Source organism: Passer domesticus, chromosome 15, assembly GCF_036417665.1.
Source record: "Passer domesticus isolate bPasDom1 chromosome 15, bPasDom1.hap1, whole genome shotgun sequence".
Classification (NCBI taxonomy): domain Eukaryota; kingdom Metazoa; phylum Chordata; class Aves; order Passeriformes; family Passeridae; genus Passer; species Passer domesticus.
Genome location: NC_087488.1, coordinates 3,115,790 through 3,143,632, shown reverse-complemented (window position 1 = coordinate 3,143,632; position 27,843 = coordinate 3,115,790). Strand labels below are relative to the sequence as shown.

The window sequence follows — 27,843 nt, the reverse complement described above, 5'->3', positions numbered from 1 at the left end:
AGGGCTGAGCCCGGGCACTGGGACACTCCCGCCCATAGGTGTTAGGAACCCCTTTGTTACTGTTATGAATAGAAAGTTATATTTTTTTTTAGGTTGCAGAGTTAAAAAACAAGTCAGACCAGTTGTTGTAAGCTATTTTCACTCCTAAAGAGGAGTTACCTGTTAATGGCTGGTGATTAACCCTTGTCCCCCTGATGCTGGCCGCTTGCCAGGGAGGGACACAGGACGGACCCTCCAAGTACGAGGAAAATAGCAGTGACATCAGAGCCAGTATGCAGATGAGAAATGCATTGCGCCCCGAATTTTTACAGTTTTTCCCAGGAAAACCCCTAAAATCACGAGCCAACAAGTGACCTAAGTGACGTCTAAGGATGGGAGCGTAGTCCCGTACCTGCTTGGATCCTTTTTGCTTCTCACCTTAACCTCAAAATATGTTGATTAAAGAGACGCCCCGGGGTGTTAGACAAAAAAGGAGGAATCTGCTGCTCTCCCGTGAGGACGGAATCCCCAGCTCTGCCTGCAGACCAGCAGACAAAGCTGCATCACCCTCCTCCTCCTCCTCTGGGCCACTCCTGGGAGCAGCGGCGGCGAGGGCGCGACCCGTCGATTTCTTCCCACCTGAGCTGATTCTTCTTAATAAAGGCATTAAAAAGGAGAAAGATCTCCTGCCCATTTATTTCAGTTATTAGGAAAACAGGTGTCCCCGAAGTCTTCTCCACCCCCAGTTGAAGTTTTTCAGAGTTCAAGTTTAGGTTTTTTAGCCATAGGCTTCCCAGTCATGTTCACACCGCCCTAATCCAAGATGGGAAGAGTAGTCTAGTTCCATAAAGTTCATGTTTTCTATACAATCCTGTGTTTGTTTAACTGTTCCATAGGAGAATGGACAGGATTTAAATTGTTTATTGTATATAATATAAATAAAAATCAGATTCTGTATAAAAAAAATTATGTCCAAATATACAAAGATATCTAGAAATCTGCCCTCTTTTTGTGTTCTGTCCCTGTTTTTCAGTGAGCCTTTGCACACTCAGAACTGCCAGAACAGACAGAAGTCAGAAGCTGTTATGAAGGTCAACAATTTAGGATCCAAGACTGCTCCAGAAGTCCCAGACACTTTACACCTGTGATCAGTCCAGTTTGGCAATGGGACTAATCCAGGCAGTGGGTTTAGCTCGAGCTGTGAGAAGTGCTGAAAAGTTCCAGTGGTCACTTTTCTTAAAGACATGTCTGCTGGGCGCCTTCCCGTGACATCAGGTGTCAGGGGTGCTTTTGGGAGGTGTCACAAAGGGAACAGAACAAACCCCTGCCCTGTTCTGCAGCTATTTCAGAAACACAGATTTAGGGTTTTAGTAGAGATTGCCAAGTGAATCAAGAAAAAAAAGCCTTTTATGTATTTCCACAGCATTCCCTGCCTTAAAAGTCAGCAGTGCAAACTGTGCTGAAGAAGTGAAGATGGAAGTCACAGGGGTGTAAACAGACAGCACTTGACAGAGTGGACTGAATCCTGAAACGTGAAGGGTGAAGCATTTCTCAGCCCAAATCCAGGGAATAGGTCCTGGCACTGAGGGAAGCACCAGCACAAAGAAAAGTTTGGGACCTAAGATCTATTGGAAAAACTTAAAGAAAAGGCACAAGAGTCAAACTAGGTGAAAAGAGGTTGCAGGTGAGCTGAGTGCTGAAGGCAGGGCAGCCATGGGGCGTTTGTGCCATCGGAGCAGGGGGCTGGCAATGGGAGTGCAGCTCCTTCTCCAGGATGTCACCCAGGATCAGGCCACGAGGAGCAGCAGTGCTCCACCCATCGCCTGCTGCCGGAGCAGCAGCTGGGAAGGGGCTTTTCCAGCCTGGCAGTGATCCAGGCACACGAGTTTCAGAGGGTAGGGGTGGGCTTCACTCGGTATCGCCTTCTCCGTTTTTTATTCTCCTTCCTTTTCTGCTCCTGCTCTTTCCGGGCTCTGGCCATGGTAGATGTGATGCACTGAGAATCCAGAAATTCCAGCAGCTTTGCCTTGGAAATTTTAATGCCATTCTGTTTGAGCTCTGCGTGCAGATCAGCCAGCTCGATGGGCTCGTAGAAGAGAATCCTGTTGTACAGGGCCGTGTTTGAGCGGATGTAGCACCTGACTGCCTCCAGCTTCTGCTCTTCCCGAGCTGCTGCTTGAGATGCTGGAAATTCCTCTTCCTCCTCATCAGATGTAAAAGCACAGGTTTCAAATCCATTCACAAAGGAACTAAAAGCAGGACAAAACAGAGCAGATGTCAAGGAAAGAACAGGCCAAAAAGAACAGGACCAGAGCTCCCCAAATCCCTGATGGTGAAGCCCTATGACTTCCCTCTGTGGGATCACAGACCCTGCACTACCAGCACCCACAAAATGAATGAGGCAGAACATGGCAGAGCTTCTGCAAACTTCCTATCCCAGCCAGGACAGTGCTGGTCCAGCTCACCCAGCCCAGAGCTGTATGGAATTTCTGGCTCCTGGCTCTTCCCTCCTGGCAGGTTCTGCCAAGGGGTGCTGTGCTGTTCTCTCCCAACTCCAGCTGCAGGTTCTCAGGCAGCATGGAGTGCTCCATGTCACTGACCTGCAGACCAGGGATAGCAGATTTGGGCCTTGCTCATAAGCAGCCCTTTTATGTTCTGAGAATAGCTCAGTGGGAATTAAGACTGAAAATCCAAAGCCTGTTTCTTTTGTAGGAGTGTGCTGACCTCCACCTGACACACTCAAGGAGGTGGCAAGGCAACTACAGGCCACAGGGACAGTCACCTCTGTTTGCCTCATTCCTACCTCATCTCTGTCCTGCACCCCTGAGTGTTTTGTCTAGGATTGCACTGCCTCACCTCTGTGAACCAAAGGAGATGTCACTTCCATCCAGCGAAGAACGTGCCGACTCCTGGGATGCCGGGAGCTCCTCGCCATCAGCTGCCAGGGACTCAGATGGCATCTCCTGCTCTTTGGCTCCTTCTGGGTGATGTGTCACTCTAGCTCTGTCCTTGAGTGCGGCACAGCCTGTTCCATGGGATGCCCCATCAGCCTCACCCCTAGGGAGCCCTGCAGAAGCCTTGCCAAGCTGTTTCCTCCTGCCCACAAGCCTCGGGGCGCCGCCGCGATTCCCGCCTGCCTTGGGCTGCCTCGGGGACTTCTGTGGGAGGGGCTGGGAATAGGAGATTTCATCCTCAAAGTCAGAGTCTCCATCCTGGTGAGTGTACTGGAATATCTCCTTCAGCTTCAACACCATCTGGCGCTTTGGGAGAGCACGGACACCGAATCTGAAAGAGAAAGAGAAGGTGGGAATTGAGGTTACAGTAACGCGGCACCTTCCATTGTCACAGCCCAGCAAGAGGTTCAGGCCAGGAACTGCAGCTGGGAAAGTGTGATGTGACCTCAGAAAGCACTGGCTGGAGCTTCACCATGGCTCCCCTTCTTTCACACTGCCTGCCTGGGGAGGTAATGCTCACCTGCTCAGCTCCTTCTTCAGCTGCGGGGTCTCCATGATGGAATAAGCTGGCATGGGTGTCACTGGAGTGCTGGGGGACCTGTTGTTCTCCTGACAGGAAGGTTCTGCAGCAGAATGAAATTACTGTGATGAGAATCAGTACACAAAGGACTTAAAATGGCTGGTAACTTCTCCTCTTAGTGGCAGAAATCTAGTATTATCTAATAATTGTTTAATACTTCCTTATTAGCTGCTTTAATTATTACTCAGCTTCATATTGGATAGAATAGTCAGCACTTTTTTCCCCCCTTAATTGGGATACTTGGTTTTCATCGACTTTACATCAGAAAACAGTTTAAACTGGGACATAGGTCACATCTGAAAATGAGGCCATCCAGGGCTTTGTTAGAACAGGCAACATTTAGAAAGCAGTTAAAACCATGTTTACTGAATTCTGTGCAGTGGTCCTTTTCCCAGGAAGCAAATTTTCTAACAGAGTCTTGATGCATAACAAAATTGAGCAAATCAAGCTACTGGGGTCTGCAGTTAGATGTTGATTTAATTATACCAGTTTACTCATACTGTGAAGCACAGCCAGTCTCACACATCGTGTTCTAATCACCCCTTAAACTAATCATTTAGTATGGCATAATGATTTAATTACATACTGCAATATCAGTTACATCAGTCCACTGGCAAGCAGGCCTGTGTTTCATTCTGCTTTGGTTGTTTTTTCTCTATCCACGAACCCACAGCTTCTGCAAGGAGTACTGTCACTACCAAAGGACTGGTGGCAATGAAACACTCCAGGAATCCCACATTTAGACAGGCTCTTTCCCACAGCAAACGCCTGCACCTTCTCTGTGCCTGGCCCTGCCAACTGTTTTGCATCAGAAAGCCCAAAGACTCTTTCAGTATGTCGAGTGCATCACAGGAAAGATAATCACTAAAATAAAAGCAGTTTAACCTAGCCCAATAAATCTAGTATCAGTACAAGCTCTCACCAGGAGTCTTGACAGGATCTGTCTGACAGGCCCCTGCTGCAGCTGCCAACCTCTGAGACAGAGGAAGAATCTCTGGAAGTTCATCTTCCTTCTCTTCTCCATTCCAGTCATCCCAGATTTTGGAGTCCAGGTAACTGGCTCTGCTGCCCACTGATGAACATGGCTCAATAGGGCTCTTCTCAGGGCACTGCAAAGTTGTTCTCCTGCCAGCAGGACTTCCTTGGAGAGGGGTGCTGCCCTGAATTCCCTGCACCTGGACTGGGCTCTCCCCCTGCCCCTGCCAAGAGCCAGGGCTGGGGCTGCTGGCCACGCTGCTCTTTGCAGGGCTGACCTGGCTGGAGTCGTGGCTGTCACCTCTGGCTGGTGACAGATACCCAATGTGCCAGCAGGCATCAACAGGGACTGGGGGCTCCTCACACAGCAGGACACTGCTACCCAGAGAAGGCAGACTTACTTCCCTGTCGCTGTCCTCCAGCTCAACCACACTGATGTTACCTTCCAGTGGCTGCTCCTGGCACGGAGGCACCAGTGTGGGTAAACCTGAGATGTTGGCACATTTGCCTTCTGTGTTGGTGTGGCCAGGGGAGAGGAGAACTGGATCTACTGGAGAAACTGGAAGGGGGTTCTTGGAAAAGGATTCTGCTGCTGGGCTGCTGGGTGGGCTCCTTCCACTTGCCAAGTTCTCCACAGGCAAATGTTTGTCTGACAATGTTGTTTCATGGACTTTTATTAAATTTCCAGCCATTTCATGGTTACCATTACCTGCTGCTAAGTTCTTTGTGCTGAGTTTAGATCCTGGACCCTTTAAAAAATTAATACTTGTGACCGAAGTCTGTGTTGAGGAGCTTCTGCTTTTGCTCAGAACTGGTGTTCCTGGCACAAGCCAGGAGCTGTCTGTGCCTGGAGACATTTCATTACTGAGCCTCTTCCCAGGGCTTGGGTTTGGACTCTGTTTGATCTCTGTACAAGCACCTGTTTGTTTGCTGAGAGGAAATTCAGGGGACACCTTTACATCACCAGTTAAACACACTGCGTCTGTATTGCCACATGAGACCTGGGCTGATCTCTGCTCTGTTTCAGGGACTGATGAGTTATGGTCAGGTTTTGGTATCTCAGGACCTTGTTCCATGTCTGTACACTTCAGGTGCCCAGGGACTTCCATTTCCTTCAGAGCAGAGTCAGACTCTGGCAGCTTCTTGCCTTGTTGTAACTCCATTTCATCATCATCAGAAGATAAAACAATAACATCACCCCCCTTGATCCCCTGAGCTGCAGCATCCTGAGTCCTGCCTGCTGATGACAACACTGGGACATGTGTGTGCTTGTTTGATCCACTGTGAGGAAGCTCTGCTGGAGAAACTGTGATCTCATGTTCTGATACAGCACCCAGCTCCTTGGCTTTCTGGGAGTGTATTTCATAAGATGGCAATGATTTTTCCTCTTTGTTTTGCTTTGCTGTTGACACATGTTCCCTGGCAAACTTTCCCTCTGATTTTGGAGATGCAGGTGAAGAGCCAAGAGCAGGAAAAAGGGACATGTAAGGCTGGGGAGTTGGACTCCTACAAAATCCATTCTTACATGGAGAGCAGTCTTTTTGTGACTTGCTGAACAGAAGTGAATCATTAAGACCAACATGTTTTTCACTAGAGAACTTTCCTGATTCTTTGGTAACTTTCACAGGGGAAGGCTCACAGTGATACTCCTGAGAGGCAGAAAACAAACGTTCATAGCTGTCATTTATATCAGTATCACCCTGGAAACCAGGAAACTGCTCTTCACAGTGATTTGCCTTGTCATGTGAGACCTGAGGTGACCTGGAATCCTTCACATCCTCACATCCCTCAACAGCCCCTCCTTCATTAGCACCATGGGAAGTTCCATCCCATTTCTGAGGTTTACTTTGGTGAGGCACAATAGAGGTCTGTGGATCATTCATGATCTTGCAGCTGTTTATATTCTGCATCTTCTCTTCTTGTGCAGAGAAGTCACATTTAGATCTTTCCACACCGTTGCCATCCCTCAGATCTTCGAGGCTGTTGCTTAGTGAAGCAGATTCAGGTCTCTTTAGCTCTTCCTGCTCAGTTTGCTGGTTTGTACCTTGGACTGCCTCAGTGTCACTGCAGTCTGTTCCCTCGCTCACCTCTCTTTCACCCTGAGCCATCTTCCTCTGAGTTGCAGCAAACTCATAGATTTCCTCCAGCTCTTGTTCTCCCACCTCACTGTCATCCTCCTTCTGGCACTCAGGGCTCAGCATAGCTACTTCTTCCTCATCTTCACCCACCCACACTGACTTCAAGAGGTCTTGGAAGTTCTCAGCTCTGTCCTCACAATCTTCATCATCCCTCACAGAGATAAGATCATCTTCTGAATCCACTCCAGAGGACACCTGGCTCTCTCCAGTGCTGGTTTCACACTCTGCCATCAGTTCCCTCACACCAAACCTGCAAGGATACAATAATAACATTAGTATTTCCTCCTCCAGTATTTCTTCACCATTTGGCTGTTAGATCACTTTTGTGAGCTTTGTAAGGAATTTACATGAGAATGTTGAGTTTCCTAAGATGTACAAGCTCCAGTGTACTCCTAAAATTCCAAACACCCTTTTCCAGGTGTCGCTCACATGAAAGTGTCAGGCACATTCTTCTTTTTCTGTGTTTGAGACTGACTATATGAAATCCCCTTGGCAATGGGAAAGTCCTATGGAATGGCTGGGGCTGGTTAATATCTGCCATGTGCAAGATTCCTGGCTTTTTTGAGTGACAGGACACCTCTCTATACACATTTGGCAAGCCCCAACCATGTCCCACCCATATCTCAGCAACTGCTTCTGTTTCAAGCTCTCAGTGCATGCCTAGGACCACGACTGAGAGCATGGCTGACACAACACATTAAAGCCTGAGCATCCAATACATTCCACAAGTGTTGTTCAGATGAAGTGAGAATCACATAACAGAAGTTGTGCTCATCATTTTCAACATCAGCTGCCAACAGACATCCTGAGACAAAACCCACCCAAAGTCTGCTGAGCAGATATGAACACAGAACATCTCAGACAGTTTTTCAAGGGCAGGATGTCCTTACAGGCATGCTCCATTGAAGATGTAGCAAAGGACCATGGAATTTGTAAGCCCCTAAAACTGCAATGAAAGATCTCAAACTGGGGTCTGTGTGGCTGAAAGCCTGAGGAGGTCCAAAACATGCTCAGGGTACTCACCTGGCAGCCAGAGCCTGCAGCTGGGGCCGCAGCCCAGCAGGGCAGTCGGTGTCAGCAGCATAGAGGTAGCGCAGGAAGGCAGCCACGGCCTCGGCCGACACATCGCCCAGCAGCGCGCGCCGCGTCGGCGCCGCCCCGTCCTCCTCCACCAGCAGCCCCTCGCTGTGCACCTGGGCCAAGCAAAGCAAAGTCTGTCTGCTGATGAAGCAACACAGCACCTACAGTCATCCTTGCTCCCATCACTCGTGCCCAGCCCCAGGACCAGGATGCCAAGGTGGGCAGTTACGCAGAGCTCCCTATGGGACAGGCCAGGTCCTTTCTGACCCTATGGCTGTTAACTTTAACTACTTGCCTTAGTCACAGGTATAAAAGGTGGTCTTAGAGCTCGCCACTTAGTTTTGCAATCAAATTACTTCCCAGCCCAATTTACATCTACACCTCTCTGTATGAGCTTAATGAGATCTGTTTTGAATTTACCTGGAAGCTGCACAGGAGCAGGCTGGGAGCTATTCAGCTTAAAATGGAACATAAGAACATAAGAACTGGGAACATAATAATTCCTTCACTAGCCTTGCAAAAAGTAGTCAGTGCAGGTACCTCCAAAGCAAGAGTGACAAAACCTCTGAGTAGACTGTTTTAAAGTAGTTCCCAGAAACTTCCCATTCCCTGCTCACACTTCCTAGCTTGGGTGACAGGCAGTCACACTAAGAGGGACAAGGCAGTCTGTGCTTGCATAGGGACAAAAATGCAGGGGCAAGAAGCACTTTGAAAGCTTCCTTCATTGCTCATGGGTGGAATGCAAGAATCCTTGGCTCCCCATAGCCTCCCTGAACACGATAAAGTAGCACATCGTTCACCAGTTTGTCAGGATTTATTCTGGTTTCCTAAGCTGAAACACCACTGCGGTCCTGAGGCAGTTGCAGTGCTGTGTGCTGGTTTTGGCACTGGCTGGCTGTGGGATGGGGCAGCCTGGGCTCTCCCAGGCAGGAGCAGAAGCAATGCCAGCAGCACTCACAGCCTGAGCCGCCGCCGGGCAGCGCGCGTACAGCACAAAGAGGTGAGCGTAGAGAACCTCCCCGCTGTCCACCTGCAACTGCACATCACTCAGGTGGGGGTTGTTCACCATGGCACCAAAGTCTTGAGCCAGTAGCCCCAGAGAGGACTAGGACACAGAAGGAACACAAAGACAGGTGTTAGGTTACAGATGTCAAACATTTTCCCAGAAAAATAAGAAGGGAGTAACCCACTTTATCAGTATTGCTGTGCTGTGGGCCCAGCCTGGACATACCACCTCTGCCTCCTGAAGATAATCATCAGCTTTGTGAACTTCAGATCTTCCACAGGACAAGCAGACAAGTCTAACAGACATTCCTGCTCTGTTTTCCTCTACTTTTTCACAGCCTGCCCATTGTGGAGAAAGGCATTGTGTTGTATTCTGCTGTACTTGTGTCACAGCACATTATCACCCTCAGATCTCACCGCATGTTTCCTGCTGTGGTCTAGCCACAGCCTACAGCTGGCCTCTTCATCTACTGCCTCCCACCACAATTTTAGCAAACTGTAACTTCCACTTCAACACACTTGAACTCAATTCACTAAAATCAGGATAAGAGGAAAGAGGATGATGCAGGAAGGGGTAATGAGCCTTTCTTCTCTCTTTTTACTGTCTGGCAATGACAGCTGAGAAAAACAGCTCTGCAACATGGGGCCCCCATAGAATAAAACTAATGTAGGCATCCAGTTCAAAGGAATTTATGAGCATGCCACTGAAATCTCTTTTGTAAATTCTACTCCATTTTAAAAAAGAAACACAACTTTTATTATCATTCCAGAGCCCCTGGCTAGAATTCTGGGGAGGGCTGAGTTACCTGTGGCTGGTTATGGTGACATTAAGGTCAGGCTTGGGGTACGCTGCCAAAGACAGCAAAGATGGCAAGACAGCTCCTCTGGAGCTGCTCCCAGACAATCTCCTGAAGACTCACATCCCTCCTAGTGTTGTAGCTCTGGAGGTGGCCCTGAAGTGCTTCAGGGAACTGTGAAACACCCTCAGATCACAGCTGGCTTGAGAAACTGCCTAACTGCACATGAAAACCAGTTTATGGTTGACACCCTAATCACTGACCTTGTGCTTTTCAAACCTACTGCAGAGCTGAGGAACTGCAAGTTTTATTCCAGGAAACATCTGCTGGACATGCAGTTCCACCTGGAACAACACAGCTCTGAATTTTCTTAGCAGGTTTCTACATTAGCAGTGGGCTGGGGAGAGCCAACCTTTCGACTCGCTCCATCCAGTAAGAATTAGCAGCACACACCAGAACACTCCTCCCAGCCTTCATAGGTGGGCTAGGGAACATTCTGCATGTTGTGGCAGTGCTGTGGACTGATCTCCAAAGGGAAGACAGGAAACTCAGTCTGGAAACTAATCTGACTCCTCTTGTTTTCTTATTCTTGGCAGGTGGGATACCTGTGAGGCTGCTCTGGGGCTGCCAGCAAACACAGGCTCCAGATGTGACGTTCCAGGCAGCGAGCCCAGAGCAGCTTTCCTGCTGGTGCTAAAATTATCAATCAGGAATGGGGAAATTAAACAAGGCCAGAAACCTCCTGGCTGCTCCATTCTCTGTGCAAGGCAAAGAAACTGGTCAGAAGGTAGATGTGAGCAGGTATGAGCTGTGTGTTGAGAACACACCAGAACATTCTCTCCTGCTGAGGAGGCCCCTGAGACTGGACCCCACTGATGTGACCAGGGGTCTTCAGCATGGGGACCTGTTACCAATGCAGTGAGTGCATTTGCTCTACAGGGTTACACTGTTTGTGCTCATATAAAGCACAAATCTCTCCCACTCCAGCAACCCAGCTCTTCAACAACACTTCATTGGCTCAGGAAAACTATAATGGGAACAAACAGACTGAAAAAAAGACCATGCTTGTTTTGTTGGGAGCAACTGAGTTTCAACAACACTGTGAGAACAGTTTCTGTATTGCTAAAGGCCTCTGGTTTAACAGAAAAACAAAACAAGGCATTTTCCTGCTAAGGATAATTTTTTTTTAATACTCCCAAAGAATATCTAGAGTTTCTGTACCAAGTAGCTGGGATCCTCAAGTTGAATACCAATTCTCACCTCAAGGAATTGTCTCCTTTTAGAAGTATCTTAATCCTTTAAGCACAATATGAAAGTGTGTTGTCAGAGCATCAAAATTTATCCAGCACCAAAATGTACTTCCTTTCAGGGCATGATCATTTATTATGATCCCACTCCCAAACACTCTCAGTGCTACAGCTCCCTAACCTGCACAGCCTGGCCTTCTGTTTCCTGGCATTTAAATAATCTCTCAGCAGGTAGGACAAGTACTGAAAAAGCCCCAGGCTCTCACGGGCATGGATGGAACAGCCCAGGTGTGCTGATCTCACCTGTGCCCATGAGGAACCCTCAAGTCACTGTGAAACTTAAACACCACTTTGTTTCCACAGACAGGAATGGGAAATATTCCACACTTCTTTGAATTGCAAAAAGGCAACAGTTTTTAATTATTATAGATGAATATATAAAGAGTAGAAAAAAAGGTAATCCTTACTTTTTTTGTGCTGCTCCTGAGGAGGCTCTTCTTCTTGGGTGGGGGCACAAAGCCACTAAGTGGGGGATCACTGGAAGTCAGTTCTTCTCCTCAGGGAAGAAAATGCACATCACAAATCACATACAACTTCCCTGTGAGACAGAATGATCTGAGAACTCCTAAGAGGATCCCTGCTGTGCCAGCTGCAATGACCAGGCTGGCTGGGCTGAAGGCTCAGCCTCTCCCTCATGGCTTTTTGCAGGGTTTGGCCCAGGGTTGTGACAGGCTGAGGGTACCTAAGCACCATTTCACTGTTATTTATATACATTCAAGGGAGCATTTGCTGCAGTTTAGCAGGGGAATGAGGAGAATTATATCCAAGTGCAAATGCAGACAGGTGAACTTAGGAACCATGTTCTCTTTCACAGATAAACAGGAGACACAACAGATTCTGCTGAAGAGCCAGAGCACTTTAAGGGGTTCCACTGCCCTCAAAATGTGCAGTTGTGCACCACATGCAACTGTGAGTGGGGACATTAGAGAGTTGCCCACAAAGGAACTCCAGGTGTTGCATTTTTTCAACCCTGAGTAGGCACAGATAAACTCCAGGTTTGTGTAATCGAGGTCCAACACAAAATCATCCCTCTTGTGCATCTCTCATCCAACTGTCTCAAGACCTGAAAAGACAGTGCACAGAACAGAAAGGCTGTCCAGGTAGAATCATGGAATCACAAACTGGTTTGGGTTGGAAGGGACTTTAAAGCCCATCCAGTGGCACCCCTGCCATGGCAGGGACACCTTCCACTTCCCCAGGTTCCTCCAAGCCCTGTCCAACCTGGTCTTGGACACTGCCAGGGACCCAGGGGCAGCCACAGCTGCTCTGGGCACCCTGTGCCAGGAACTCAGCTCCCTCATAGGGAACAATTTCTTCCCAGTATCTAATCTAAATATAACCTATTTCAGTTTGGAGCCAATCCCCCATGTCCTATATGTCCTTGTGAAAAGTCCCTCTCCAGCTCTCTTGTATGCCCAAGATAAGGAGGAATAAAGATTTTGTTCCAGCTGTTGAACACATCCAGGCTCCCTCCTGGCAGAAAATACTTTGATTTCTTTAATTTTAAAATAAAATTTAGTATCTGCTGTCCAGAAATTCTCTTAAAAACTGGGATTTAGGAATCATTTCAGGAATATCAGGTTGACTGTATCTACATCTCATTGCAGGAAAATGTGCCCCCACAGTATCACCTCTTGGATCAACACCAACAACCTGTGGGTGCTGCTGTGGCTCTCTGACCCAGCCCAGCTCTGTGCAGCTGAAGGAACCAGGGCAGGGCTCACAAAGCTGCCAGAACTCACCTGGCTGCTCTGCTGCCTGAACATGGCCAGTGTCAAGGTTCCACTGAGTAAGGGTGAGTCCTTCCCTGGCCAGCTCCACCAGGTCCTGCAGGGTCTGAATGTCCTTCTGGCTTGGGGATAAAAGCTGCCCATCTCCTTCAGGGCCTGGCTTGGATTCATCAGGAGTTTGGCCTCCAACCTTTGTGCAAGTGGGCTCCTGAGAACTGAGGTCAGGCTGAGTTTGCTGGGGTACTTTGGGCTGATGAGATCCCACCAATGGCTGAAGGTTCTCTGGCTTATTCTGATCAAGTGAGGAGGAAAAAAGACCAATAAATAAGGACTTGTTTTATGTATTTGCAAAGCTCAGAGTACAGTGCCTACTTCATACTCCTGAAACTTCTGTGAAGGATCACAGAGCACTGCCCAGGTACAGGGGATTCTGAGGAGCAGCTCTCTGCAGTTCTATGAAGAACTATGGTCCATCTCCAGAGATGAAGACAGCTCTGAACAGAAGAAAGAAAACTACAACGGAAAATGCAGAAAAGTTGGTTTCTGCAGGAGCATGTCTGTGCAGGCATCTGCCAAGCAGGGAGAAAGGATGGGGGAAAATGCTCCCAATTCAACATCTAAATATTTAATTATAGTTGGAGCTCCTGGCAAAAGTCACAGCTGAAGCTCTCCAGGTGCTTCTGTTCTGAGTTCTGAAGTGCTTTTGCAGTTACATGTAACTAAATCAAACTTTCACCTTGGACTGGGTATTTTCCAGGTTTGGTCTTCATTTTCCAAAAAATAATTTTGCTTGTTTACTTCTACGTAAAAATAGTTCAGACATTTCTGTGAATGGAAAGAATCAGAGGAAAAACACACTCTTGCCATGATTTTAAAGACCTTCCTGCTTTTTATTTTTAAACTTTTCTGGCAGTTTCTGGCTTGAATGAAAGGTCAAAACTTCCTAGAATGAAGTCCCTCCTCTCCAGCCTCAACCTGCAACAAGCCAGAGAAACATTGGGCTTTGACTAGGGAAGAAGTATTAAATAAAGCACCTAAATATGCACAGTAGATTTTGAACAGGAGCACCAAACACTTCCTCAAGGGAAGAAAGAGGGAAGAAAGAGAAGTGATACCCTTGTTGGAGAAAAGAGACTGAGAGAGCTTTGCCTGTTTCTGTGGGCACTTTTTATAAAAATAAAGAGCACTGGAAGAGGCATGTCCAGATGGAACCAAAATGAAAGAGAGGAACTGAGAGCTAGACCAAGGCTCCCATGCAGCAGGAGGCAGTGGGATGCACAGGGAGAACCTGAGTGCAAATGCTTTGCTGTACAACTCCAGGCACTCCCACCTTCTCTGTGCTAGCAAATATCAGGTTTCAGTTTAAATTTTTCTCCCCAGTCCTTTTTGAGTGCAAGATGGGCAAAGTTCACACTAGAACTGACCAGAAAGAAGTGCCAAGTACAAAAACAAGAGCCAAGCTGCTGTAAGTATGGACAAACTAATGGCACAATGAGGAGGATGGGGTCCCTTTACTCAGTACTCTCTGTTCCCATCCCTTTTACTTTCTGAAAGCTCAAAACCCATGGTAACACGAACCTTGTTCTCCTCTCCAAAAGGCAGAAATGAAAGTTCAAGATCCTCAAACCTGACTGGGGACATGGGGAGAGCAGGTCATGGGCAGTGAGTGTGCAGAGAGAGGGGATCACTGGTTTACATTCCAAATCAAGAAACAGAAGGGCAAGTATCAACAATAGGGCACACACATAGCAGAGCAAGGACAACAGAGCCCCACCTGCACAGGCTTCCAGGGTACAATTGGAGGGGTTAAGGCTGCAGTGTAGAATGACTCAGGGTCACAGGGTCCTGTCAGAGCACTGATGTTCCATAAGAAGCATTTCTTGGCTTTGCACAATGGCATGAGCCAGGCTGCTGTTTCAGATTCATCCTCCAGAATCCTACTAGTGGGCAGCTGAGGGGTGGGAGGGAATTCCACCTCTTCTGTCAGCATCATGGCTACTCTCTCCTGGATCCTCTTGTGGACCTTCTCTGGGTCCTGCAGCAGCAGAGGTGGAGGGGCACTGGTGCCTTTCCTACGCCTTTTTTTCTCTTTAAAAATAAAAAAAACCCAAGTAAGTAAAGATTTGAACACACAGGGCAGAGGAGATCAACACAGCAGTTTCTTCAGTGCTGCAATCAGTGACTACTAATGCCCAACCCCAAATCCAGCAGGGAGCACCTATGGGCAGAAGCAGGGTTGTGAAGAGTGAAGTCTCCCCTCTGGACAGCTCTCTCCCCTCTCCCCAAAGGCAGCTGTCTGCCTTTCTAAACCCTTCTGCACTCTGGAATGGTGAGGCCCTGCTCAGCAGCTTGTACTGAACACACATGGCACTGCAGAAAGGACAAAGTGATATGAGATAACACTGAAAAAGCTGCATTAATCCAGGCTGCAGCAGGAGGACTAGCAAAAGAGAAATAGCAATCATCTTTTCATATTATTTCTCCTCACTTCCACAGTTTACAAGAAACAACAGCTTAAGACTATTTTACAGATCCAAAACAACAAATCAGTGAAAAAAAGCACAGGATTCCTGAAACCCATGGACATCCTGCTGTCATTCTTGACTGCATCTGGATACTGCATATTGTTGAAGCTCTGACAGCTTAAACAAACCAGAAACAGGGCTGTCATTCCTCCTGTATCCAAGAGGGAAGTTTTGGTGGAGAGCAGCCCTGCTACTCCTGCAATAACAGCCTCAGACACTAACTTGCTGTAACACATACCTGATCCTGGCTTCCATTTGATTGGGAAAGCAGCCACTGCTTTCACATTTGTAACTGATTTTGCTTGCTCCTGCTTTTCTTGCTCCAGCAGAGAGCGTGACATTGCCATGGCAACCTGCAAATCTTCATCCTTAGGCTCCAGTTTGGCCCTCTTCTGTGTTTTCCTCAAGTCCTCGTTGGAGGGGCCTTTCCGCTTTGCCCTGCTGGGCTGATTGCTGAAACCCAAGAATGCAGCAGCAAGCCCCAGTTAATGTGGCTGGATCAGAGACAACAACCACTGAGTACTCCAGAGCAGCTGTTCCATTTGCTCAGAGAGATTCCCATGTCAAGCATAATAAAAACCATTCAGTACTTTCTTTCCTAGCAGAGAGCAAAGGATTTATCATTCATGGAATTTAGAGCAATTTAGAGAAGTCTGATTTTGGGATGTAAGCATCTGCTATCTCTACCTTGAATGACTTTTTCTACCAAAGGGGAACAAACACGTTGAAGCAGGGAGAAAACCAGATCACCAGAAAATGCTTTCCCACCCCTCTGCTTGAGCTGGGAACAGGCAATGGTCCTTCTTTGGCACAAGAGGACTTAGGAGCCCCTCCACAAACTGACTCAGGCACCACTTGGAGCACTCTGAAGATTCTGCTCAAATTCAAGCAAGCAGCTCTGTACCAAGCACATTCCAAAACATCACATCTGCTTCCTCTTTGGCTCAGGATGAAAGGATGTTCTCAGGACAGCCATGAACTGAGGAGCTGAGGCATTGGCTCCACAGATCTCAGGAAAGGCTCCACACTCATACTCTGCAGTTCTCTCCAGAAGCTCAAACAGACCCATTCAGCTTTACTGAGCAATTGCCTCACAGAACACAAATCATTCTAACAAATCACTGCATGGTTATTTACTCCCCATTTTGCTCCTGCCAGCTGGCTTTTAAAGTCATCCACCGCCTGACCTCTTCTGAGAGAAATTCAGATTATTTCTCCAACTGATTGCTACATCCTCACTGGGTCATGGCTCTACTTGATCTGCTCTGGATTCAGGGTTCACTCAGTGTGTGAGTCAGCCTTGCATTGTTCTTCCCAACCTCCAACACCTCTCAGCCCAAAGGAACACACAGCATCTTTTTTTTTTCCTCCCAGCTTACCTGGGACACTGAGGAGCTGCATCACCAAGCGTGGCCAGCTGCAGCTGCACTGCCTGAAGCAGCAGGTGAGGAGGCACCTCCATCTCCACAGCACAGCGCTTCAGGTGACTGAGGCGGCTCTGCGCGCTTTGGAACTGCTTCCCACAGATGGGACACTCAGGCACCACTGCTTTGCTGGAGGAGGATGTCTCTGCTGCTTCCATCTCGTCCAGACACCTGGGAGACAGTGGCAAAGCTGACCTATGGAGACTTTGAAGGGTCTGTGCTAAGACTGAAGCCATTAATATATTAATATTGATATTATAATAGCAAGCACAATCACTTCTAATATCAGTAACAGCCATGAACATCCACCAAAGGAACAAGAACTATGTACCCACCACTGTGAGGAACACACATGGAACAGTCACATGGAGATAATGGTCTCAGAGGCACATTAAGAACATATTGCTCAAAGGCAAGTGCAGTGAATAACTTTGGAATCATAAAATCCCACATGGTTTGGGGTGGAAGGGACCTTAAAGGACATCTTGATCCATGTCCCTGCCATAGGCAGGGACACCTTCCACTGAAAGAGGTTACTCCAGCCTTGCCTTGAAAATCTCTTGGAATAAGGAGTCCACAGCCTCTCTGAACAACACACTTCATGTGTGCCCATCACCTAATCCCTCTTCCTGCACTCATTTTAACATTCCAGCTCACTTATGAAGCCCTGTTAACAGAAAAGGGAGCAGCTAACTGACACCATGCTCCAGAGTGCAGCATGATGAGCTTCAAATAATTTCTGGCAGGCCAAAACTACATAAAAATTTGTACTTGTTATTTTTCTGTTCTTTCCAAAGAGATTCAGGGTATGAAATCCTGGATCTGCAGGACCTATTACAAAAGTCACTCCCTGATTAGGTAAGGACACACACAGGGCTGTGCTAAGACACCATGCAGCACTGATGATTACTGGTGTGTCAGTGCATCTGCCCATCTACAGCTTCACTCTTGGGATGAAGGCTGCTATCAAAAAATCCCTGGCTGATATAACCTTGTAATCTCAACACATGATTACATGTTAATAGTTCAGAAAGCCTGACTTTCTAAAAAACATATCTAGCACTGTCACTGTTTTGTAGCTTTTTCAAGCAGCACAAATTGTCTGAAAACAGAAACAACAGTAACCCAGAAAGCTGCAGGTGCAAACAAGGCTGATCAATGAGAGCCAGTCAGTAACATGATGCAGGACTGGACAATTTACATCACTCCTGCTACATGGAAGTGCTTGAATTAACAATTTACAGTCATTCAAATGTGTTTCTGATACTCTGTCAACAGAAGCCACAGTTTCAATTTCCAGAGAGTTGTCTGTACATAATATATTGTGTTTGATTTTTATCACTAAAAGAAATTGTTAAATGAAGGGCAGTAATTTCAATTGAGTCATCTCCCTGAGTAGCATCACATTTCCCTCAGCAAAGAGCTCAGATACAGTGACATACCAGATGTCCTTAGATAAATTTTAGCAAAACAGAGCAAACACAACTTTGTTGGCTGAAATCAGTAAATCTCAAAATTTGCATTAAGGAGTCATCACTAATGGAATCATTAAGGTTGGAAAAGACCTTTAAGATCACCAAGTTCCTTTGCAATGGCAGCTCATCTACCTCACTGCTAATGAAAGCAGGTTTGGCCTGGCCACACACATGCAGAAGCCCTGCAGGACAAGGCAATCAGCCTCTGCTTTCACACCAAAACGACTCCTCAATTCAAGCCTTAAAGGTAAAGACCCTTATGCAGAACCCCTGCTCCCAGCTGTTCCATGGCTGGGCTGAGTGAGGGGTCTGGGGGCTGGATGGAAGGACAGATCCTGCTGCTGTCTGACCTGTTGACGTGCTGCTCCCGCCGCAGGGTGTTCATGGCTGTGAGATCCTTCTGGCAGATCTGACAGAAGAACAAGCCTGCATCCTCCAGGCTTGCCAGGGCTTCCTCCTTGGACTGCTGCTGAAGAGCCAAAGCCAGAGCACTGTCGTGATCCAAGGATGGGACATGGTGGGTATCTGGCAAAGCAGGCAGAGATGATGTGAGATGGAAAACTAAATCCTGTATGGAAGGTGAGAAACTGGTACACTTGTCATTATTAGCATATTAAACCAGACACACAAAAATCCATTGCAATCTTTCTCTTGCATCTTCACACCTGATCTCCACCAGGAAAGGTAGAACCTGCTCCCTTCCAACACTGCTAGACTGAACCAGCCCAGGAGCAGGAGGTGACAATTCACTCACAGTGCATCACATGTCAGAGACAATGAAGGGACAGTTTTGGCTGAAGTTTCTAGGGAAAATATGGAATTTTATACATCAAATAACACAGCAGATTTTCATGTCCATACAGTGCCAACAGGGACTCGATGTATAAAGAACCAACCAGAGTAAATTTGCTGTGAATTCCATTTATCCACACAGAACATATCACCTTAGAGAGTGCTTGGAGAGGTACTAAAGATGGGGCTGCCCAGCACTGTCCCAAGGGAAGGATAACCAAGTTCACTGATCCTGTTGGAATTTCAACCTGTTTCCAAAAAGACAACTATTCCTCTAGAATTTACATGAGGTTAATTCAGCCTTAGAGAAGAGCTGGGAAAAAAAAAAAAAGTATGGATAATCCTTTAACAAAGTTTTCTCAGGGATCTGGAGTGATTTGCACAGCAAGCCACTAGGCCAGCAAGGAACAAAGCCCTGAGATGCAGGCAACCATTCTCAGCAACCACTCATTCTGCACACACCAGAGCCAAGAGGAGACACATACCATCCTCAGGAGGCTTCTGCTCCTGGCTCCTGGCAGGGAAATCCCTGCTGGCTGCAGCCTTTGGCACGCTCCCATCCGAGCTGTGCTTCAGCTGCTCGGGTGCCACCCTCTTGAACTGCTGCATTCTCTCCACCACCAGCTCTGCCACCCGCACCTTGGGCGTGGGTGAGGAGCAGCTTCCTGGAGGAGTAGCAGCAAGGAAGGGTAAGGTGGTCTGGGAACAGCCACTTGGAGAATTTACTAGAGGGGGAGAAAACACCAGTTTTACCAGGCAGTTTTAAACACAGGCTGAGAGCTGCTGGGAGGCCCTTCCTTCCCTGACAGCAGCCAGGCTCAGTTCTGCAACAGCCATTCTTGGAGAAGTGAACAATTTGTGTAGCCACAGTAACAACATCAGGGTTCTGTGCTACAGGGACATTTAGAGACCTCTGTATCCCTTTTATAGGCAGGAATATTAAGGAAGCCTTGCGTGGTCTTCAGCAGGGACATGGAAGGCAGTCCCACAGCCCTGCTCTCCCAGCAGTCCCACCACACAATGTCCCATTCCTGACTGACCTAATTTATCAGTTTAAGGACTTCCATCACTGGTGACTGCATTCTGACATCAAGTGTAACAGCACTGAAGGACTAATCCTTTATTAATTAATCCAACACCTTTCCTAACTCATTAATGTTTTTGCCCTTGACAACATCCAGTAACAATATGTCACCATACAATGAAGCACTGAGTGAAAAAGCACCACAATATACTCTGAGCTTGCTTCTAGATGATCTGAGAGTACTTTTCTCAGCTCTGATACTGCAAAAACCAGTAAATAATGACTGGCCAACAAATCACTTTGTACCAAGGCTTCACCTTACTGAGGAACATCTGCCTGCAGCACAGAACCCACTCCTGGGTTAAACCTGTGTGAGGTGCAAGCCTTCCAACAGTGCTACAGTTCCCTCTGGATGGATGTCTCAAAACCTTCACTGAGCTACAGAGTCCTTCCAGTCCTTGCCTATCTTCTGTCTGAACAGTTTCAGGTCACTCACCTGTCAGAGACCTCTGGCTACACTCAGTGCTGCCTGTGCTCAGCTGGCTGCCAGGGAGAGGGCTTCTTGCTCCATCCCCCTGTGCAGTGTCACCACTACAGGCTGCAGCATCGCCATCTTCTTCGTGCGCCAATGTTTGTTCCTTTGAACTCAGATTTTGAAGTAAGTTTTTCTCCTTCACTGCTGGTAAGTGATGATGGGTTTGGCTCTTAGCAGCAGCTTTGCCTCTTCTTAATTTGCTTCGTGTTGTGGTGCTCTTTGGCCTGTTCTGAACCCTCTTTGTTGCCTCAGCATCCCCAGCCTTTTTCTTTGCCCCATTCAAAATATTTGCCCACAACTCTTTAAAATCACTGTCCTGTTCATCCATTGGCTTTCCAGGAACACTGTGAGGACTGGAGGGCAGGGGGAAGCACCAGAATCAGTTCAGATTTGCATCAGGCCTTCCAGCCCCTCAGAGATGTCCATTCTCCAGACTCCAGTAAGGTCACCAGACTTCCAACAGTTCATTCCTCCACACTTAATTCACATTCAGCAGAGCATGTTTTCTCTCCAAGGACCTCACCTGCTTTCACAAGCTGGTTCTTCTCTGGATCATAAGTTAGGCACCTCAGTTTGTGCAGAGCACGTGTAGGATCATCATGGTAAGCTACAGAGCTTCAGAGAGATAATTATGCAAGCCCTTAAACAAAGAAACAAAACAGGTGGTCATGCACAATGGTACAGGCAGATGCACTGTGGGACAAGGTGTAAATTGCTGAAGAAGAAGTGAATTTGCATGAAATACTAAGATTAGAAACAGCACATATTGACCCCAAAGAGTGGCCCTATAATTGTACTACAGACATGCTCAAGCTACATCAGCAAAGGAGAGGAGAGATTTTAAAACAGGTATCTGCTATGGGGTAGTTTTTTGTCTTGGAGCTCTGGATTCAGACAGTCCTTCTGTTATACACATTCCCACTTATATAGCACAAGAGCAGCAAATGCAGCAGGAAAAAACCCCATCCTTCAGCTCATGCAGTGATTCTGGACTGTTAAACTCTGCTTTGAGACATTACAGTTTCAGAGAAGAGAGCCAACCTCATTTGGAAAAGTAAATAAATGGAGTTTCTGGCATTTCAGAAGGGGTTTTAGGACAAGCCAGAGAACAATTCCATTAAACACGTTCACCTTTTCTCTCCTATTACTTACACAGTTGCTTACTTAGGATTAGCTCTCCTGCTCCTGCTGAATTCTTCCCCTGAGTACTCAATAAACCACAGCACTGATCATGTTTCCCAAACTGCTGTCACATATATGAGGTAAACAGACTAAATAAATAGTATTTTTAAATGAATTTCTTAATCTTTTCAGCTACAGCAAGAACAGCAGTACTAGGCAGGGATTACCTGGAACAGCACTGGGTAGTGTCCAGATGGAAATGCCATCGACTCTCAGGCAACATTAAAACTAGAGCTCTATTCTTACATGTTTTCATTGTCCCCTTCTTCCTAGTCCTGAGTTCATTATGGTTCTGGCTATTTTACCAGGGGTTTTTATTGCTCCCAAAACCTACTTCTTTCAAACCTAAACCAGTTTCACTTGGAATGGCAGCAGCTGTGGTCCAGTTACTCCAGTAAAAAGCACAGAAAGACTCAAAAAGCAGGAAAAACACACGGGGGATTGTTTTCTCAAATGGCTTGGCTGCAGACATGAGAGGCTGAGGAATGCTGGTTACACACTTCCATGGGTCAGCCTTTCCTATAAGCAATTACAGATGTTAATGGATTTATTTATTTTAAACTCAGGCTCCCAGACCTGCAGAGGATTTTGCTGTGAATCTTGAAGTAATTTTCTGTTAGAGAGAAACAAAGGTTTTATGTAGCTGGTTCATAAATTTACTTTTTCTGGACAGAACACTGGGGTAGTTATAACTGTAAATTGACCATTTTCTTCTGAGGAGGAGCCAGCGTGTGGAGAGGTCCCAAATCTCACATCCTACATGGCTTTAGATTCCTCAGACACATCTGTACTGCTGGATTATTTATGGTGAGTTCCTGATATTAAACTTTGAAACAGATCAGCACTTTGGCATTTGCCATCAATGCTCAGTGTCCCAGGCAGATCAGATCAGACACACCTCTGATGCAGAACTAAGAATTTATCTGTATTCCTCCTCCCTTTCCACACCCACAGGTTCCTACTCTGTTCAACATCTCAGTAGTTCTGAAGTTGCTGCTATTGCTGCCCCCAACAACCAGTTTTGGCACCAGCTTATGGAGCTCAAAAAGTAATGGTTTTGAAAGCAATTTCTTTCAGTATAATATTCAATTAATTTTGGAAGATTTTAGGACTCAATAAATCACAAATAAAATAATCAGCAGCACTTACCTGTTCACTGAGATGCCAAATCTGTAGCCCAGCTGTGCCCTTCAAGTAAACATGGATCAGCAAAATGGTAGAAAGCAGGACCAGTAAGAACAAAAGATAGAGCCTGGAAAATGGAGGGAAAAAGATGGATTTAGTGTATTTTGAAAGGACTGCTCTTGATGATCCTTTGCACCATTTCAATAGGTACCTGATGGGAGCCTACAAAAAGATGGAGAGGGACTTTGGACAAGGGCCTGCAGTGACAGGGCAAGGGGCAATGGCTTCCCACTGCCAGGGGGTAGGATTAGATGGGATATGGGGAAGAAAATCTTCCCTGTGAGGGTGGTGAGGCCTTGGCATAGGTTGCCCCATCCCTGGAAGTGTTCCAGGCCAGGCTGGACAGGGCTTGGAGCAATCTGGAATAGTGGAAGGTGTCTCTGTCCAGAGCAGGGAGGGTGGAACTGGATGATCTTTAAAGTCCCTTCCAACTCAAATTATTCTGTAATTCTATGATTTAAAAGTATGCACCTATTACATGCCTTCAATTTACTGCCTTGTAACTACTTAGCTAAATCATAAAACCCTTAAAAAACCCCAAACAGCTAAAACATCTGTTACCCTCCCACTTTTCAGAGCAGCCTCTCTTTTAACCCCTGAAAACATTTTTCCACCAGCAGTCCACCTTGACATGCTCTCAAACACACAACATTTGGGCCTGCTCACTTGCTGCTTTACACTCCCTGTCTGTTCCAGGAACAATCCTGCTGCCATTTCAGCCTCCAAGAACATGTCATCACCGTGGCTACAACAGCCCATCAGTGCTGGGCAGGCCTCCACAGCTTGCACACAGCAGATAACTTCTCCCTCCTGAGCACCACACTGGTGCCTCAGCACATCTCCTCCTCAATCCCTCATCTTGAAAAAAAAAATTCACTTCATACTTCCAAAACCAGGAAAGCGCCTTGGAAGCAATCTCCTGTACTTCACAAGAAATGCTAAGGGAAATTGGATTATTTAACATTAGAAAGTGAGGCAAAAACACAACTGAATTATTGTCTGGGATCTCCAGCACAGGAAGGACATGGACCTGCTGGAGTGAGTCCAAAGGAAGCCACCTTTCCACCCCACCCCTCCTCCAGCTTCACCTCAGGCTTCAGAAGGCAGCTAATTGCCAGGGCCTGGATGACCCTGCCACTAATTAGAGAGTGCTGGCAGCAGCAGATGATGGGATGCACCACTTGGGCTGCCACTGCAAGTTTCATCACCTTCTTCTCCTTTTGGGGAAGCTGCAGCCAAAGGTCTGAGGGTCACTGATAAAACTTCCAGTCAAGTCAGACCAAACACTGCAAAAGGGAAGAATTTCTGCAGTGTTTTTTCTGGCAGCTACACTGGAAGGTCTCTAGGGATTCCTCAAGACCAAATCTTGTAGCAAAAAATCTTCCTACTGGTTCCTGAGGGAGAAGAACCTGCATGTCAATGGTGTGACTTCTGAAAAAGCACATCATCCTCCATCCTTTTATGGATTCTTCACTAGGGCCTACACCACCAACCAACACCTTTATCACTACTTTATAAAGACATGACACCGCATCTGTACGGTGCAGGGTCTCTGTGGCTGCAAAAGTGCAAAAATTTAACACTGAGGAGAGCAGGGCTTGTTCTGTGAGGAGAGAACAGATGTAAGTGCAAAACACGACTCCAAAGAGGTACAAGTCTCTTGTCCTGCTCTCTGCCAGCTTCCCTGTGCTAGAAAAGGGTAACAAAACCAGATGTGGAAAATAGGAAATGAGAAATTAATTCAAGGCTCTATAAACAAGAGAATGCTAGGTAGGAAAATCCTACTGAGACCCCAAGGAGCAATCTCAGCAGGGATGAGCATCAGTGTCCATCTGGCACCACCCCCTTCCATATCTGATATCCCTTCAGTCCTCACACTTCTGTTCAGGGCTGCACCTCCCCCTGCCAGCACCTGCTCATACAGCAAAGCATTTCAAAGCATTTCACAGTCACTAAAAAATCTATCACGTTCTAGACAGAATTTAAAATTACTACTTACACAACAAAGTGTCCCTCAAACACGTCCCAGAACAGAAAATTCACTTTACACCTCCTCTGGAAGGACAAAGGGGAAGTGAAGAGAAAAATAAAAACTACCAGTTGCTCAGATGCAAATGCTCCTGGTTGTATGCAAACACAGCAGCACATCAATCACAAAGAGAAGCAGCTGGTGATCAAAAATCAAACTGGTTTCACTGAAAACAACAAGTTATTAATTTAAAGAGAATAATACAATTGGTTTTAAGGACCAAATAAAAACATTTCGGTAGAGGCCCCAAAAATCAATAAAGATACTTGATAAAAACTCACTTGGTTTTCAGAGAAGGAAAAGTAACCAGAGTGGTAACAAAAACAAAGATGTAAAATAATAACATGGGGATGGAATTGGATTCTGAATACAAACAATGCAATATATTAAAACCAGGAGGTATAAAATCACCTTGTCAGAAAGAGTTAAGGACTTTCAAAAAAGACCTTTTTTGGTGTACATGAAAACCAAGAAGTAAACCTACCAAGGCCACTACATCAAACTGTGGCACTGTTAATCCTGCAAATACTAAATATTTCCACAATATCCACCCCTGATGGTGCTGAAAGCAGCCTATTTTAGGAGCAGTCCAAAGCACACTGAAAAGCAGCTGCTGAAGGTGTTTCTGTCAACAGAATCAGATCATTTGCAAGCAGAAGTCACTGTGATTTTTCAAAAAGGACAATTAGGGAAGTAAACACCCATCTCACAGACTGAGCTCAACACCAGGCTGACAAAGAAAGGGCTCACATGGGAATTGGTGAATAAAGAGGGATAATAAAATTAAGCCAAATCAACAGAGTTTATAAAAACCCAGACCCACATTCAGCTAATAACAAGAGCTCTCTGTGTCATCAGAGGGGTAATTCTTCTACAAACCACTAAAGGAGTGTCAAGGGACAAAATGATTAATTAAAATCCAACAAAATCAATACAAGGCATTTAAAATTATTCAAATGCAGCCAGGTAGGTTTCCAAATGCAGCTGCAAACAGCTTGTAGTGCCACCCCACAGAGATCAACTCTCTGCCTGTCCTGTTTGTCTGTTCTTTCCCTTGGGAACTGAGCTGGGAGAGACGCCAAGCACCAGGATCAGGCTGACAAGAAAGGGAAGCCCTGGACAGCCCATCATTCTCCAAAGCTCAGTGTGCCCTCCTCCAGGTCCTGACTCCACTCCAAGGGGATAACTGTGGCCGTGTCAAGCAGCTCTGCTGTTTTGTAGATCAAGAATGGTGCAGTGATGTTTGTGGCAAAAGGATGAACTGAATAATTAATGAAAAAGGGAAAACAGAGAGAAGTAAGAACACTCCCATGTTAAACATTCAAGCCATTCCTTTGCAAGAAGGCAGTGTTATTCTGAAGTGTTATTCACTTACAACAAGGGCAGTTCTGCTGGCTTTTTCCCAAAAATCATGTCTTCTGATTTGTGATTATGTTGAAGCCAAATATGAGGGGAAATTTAACAAAGTATCTTGATTTCTGTAAAACAGGAGGAACACTCTCTTTGAAAAGGTGACCAAATTCAAACCCATGGATTTCCTCAGCTGACCTGATAATGCACCTTTCACCTAACACTTCATTAATTCATAGCAATGAGTAACTTGCTCTCAGCTAGAATCACACACAAGAGCTACACTGAACCCCCAACACTGTGCATGTCATGGAAACTGACCAGTGGGAAAAGCAAAGAGTCAAAAGAACCTGATGTCCATTTTCTTCCCAATGTAAAGCTTGTGGTAACAATTCTTTCTGTTTCCAGTTTGCCTCTGACACACCTTTACTGGAGTCCAGATCACTGCTCTCATCCAAGCACCAAAACCAAAGGGCAAAGAAGGCACCAAGACAGGAAGAACAGTATTTTAAACAGATATAAAAGCCAAACTCACAGGGGTCTTTCTTTGTAAACAAAACCCAGTCTGTGATTTTTGAGAGTTCTTACAGAGCCAATACTGAGCAACAGCCAATGTTCAAAGCCTTTAGACTTTACTAGAGTCAAAGTGGTTTAGCACAGCTGTAACTTTGGCTTTACCTAAAATCTGCCTGGTTAAAATAAACACGTGTGTGTCTGCAGGTTCAGGGACCAAGTGCTGTCACTAGAGCAGCTGACTCTGCCTCCCTCCAAGGCAGGCCCATCACAGAACCATGGAATGCCTGGGGCTGGAAAACACCTTAAAGCTCATCCCATCCCACCCCTGCCATGGCAGGGACACCTTCCCCTGTCCCAGGCTGCTCCCAGCCCTGCCCAGCCTGGCCTTGGGCACTGCCAGGGATCCAGGGGCAGCCACAGCTGCTCTGGGCACCTCACCACCCTCCCAGGGAACAATTTCTCCTCAAAATCCCATCTGACCCTGCCCTTGGGCAGTGGGGTGCCAGTCCCTCTTCACCCTCCTGACTATGCAGCTCCGTGTGCCCCCGAGCCTGGAAACCACAGACAAAATTCCACGTTGCTTCAGGAAGCAGCAACAAACGCATCAGCGCCGCTCTCCCGGGTAACGCTGTGCAAAGCAGCTCGCTTTGCAGCCGGGCCCGCTGAACGCTTCCAGCGAACGCTCCCGGCTGTCAGGGAGGAGCTGCTGCGGCCGCTGCGGCCTCGCCCCCTCACCCGGCGCAGCTCGGCCCTGCTCCGTGCCCGGATTCCTGCCCCTGCCGCCCGGGCTGAGCTCCCGCGGGGCCCGGGCTCCCTCAGCCCCACACGGGGCCGCCCGTGCGCCCCGGTGACGTCATCGGTGACGTCATTCCGCCGACGCCACACCAGTGACGTAACGCGCGAGAGAGGCCAGCCGCGGGTCCAACGCCACCCCCTCCCCACCACCAGGTGGCGCCGCGCCGCGCTGAAAGCGCCGGCGTCATGACGTCACTCACTCCCGCCCGCCGCCGTTGTTGGCAGCGCTTCCCTCCCGGCCGCCCCAGCCCGGGCAGGGCCCGCCGCCGCGGCCCGGCCGCCCACCCACCTGTCCGCCGCGCCCCGGGCTGGCGGCCCTGCCCGCGCCCCGCCGCCACGGCGGGGAGCCCCGGTGCGCGGCCGGAGCGCATGCGCGGGGGCTCCGGCCGTGTTGCTCCGTTCGCGGCTGGCGCCGTGCGCATGCGCAGATCCGGCAGGCGGGACGGTGAGAGGGCCATCTCCACGC

At 47.3% G+C, this 27,843-nt stretch overlaps 1 protein-coding gene across 11 annotated transcripts; it reads right to left on the bottom strand.

Moving 5' to 3' along the window:
• Positions 1-650: 650 nt before the first annotated feature.
• On the bottom strand, positions 651-27,812 carry SLX4 (SLX4 structure-specific endonuclease subunit). Of its 11 annotated transcripts, XM_064390516.1 has the most exons (17): positions 27,667-27,812; positions 22,652-22,754; positions 20,844-20,960; positions 20,282-20,673; positions 19,247-19,486; positions 18,320-18,494; positions 16,450-16,665; positions 15,309-15,523; positions 14,320-14,633; positions 12,558-12,837; positions 11,223-11,311; positions 8,665-8,811; positions 7,650-7,819; positions 4,436-6,876; positions 3,454-3,556; positions 2,836-3,264; positions 651-2,228 (listed from the first exon to the last, which is right to left on the bottom strand). In XM_064390516.1, the coding sequence occupies exons 4-17, from the start codon at positions 20,646-20,648 to the stop codon at positions 1,868-1,870; spliced, it is 5,547 nt and encodes a 1,848-aa protein (XP_064246586.1). In that variant the 5' UTR covers positions 20,649-20,673; positions 20,844-20,960; positions 22,652-22,754; positions 27,667-27,812; the 3' UTR covers positions 651-1,867. The 11 variants fall into 11 exon arrangements, with proteins under 11 accessions (XP_064246586.1, XP_064246578.1, XP_064246587.1 ...); XM_064390508.1 differs by having other exon boundaries at positions 20,282-20,960; XM_064390517.1 differs by having other exon boundaries at positions 11,223-11,308; positions 20,282-20,960.
• Between the last annotated feature and the right edge of the window lie 31 nt (positions 27,813-27,843).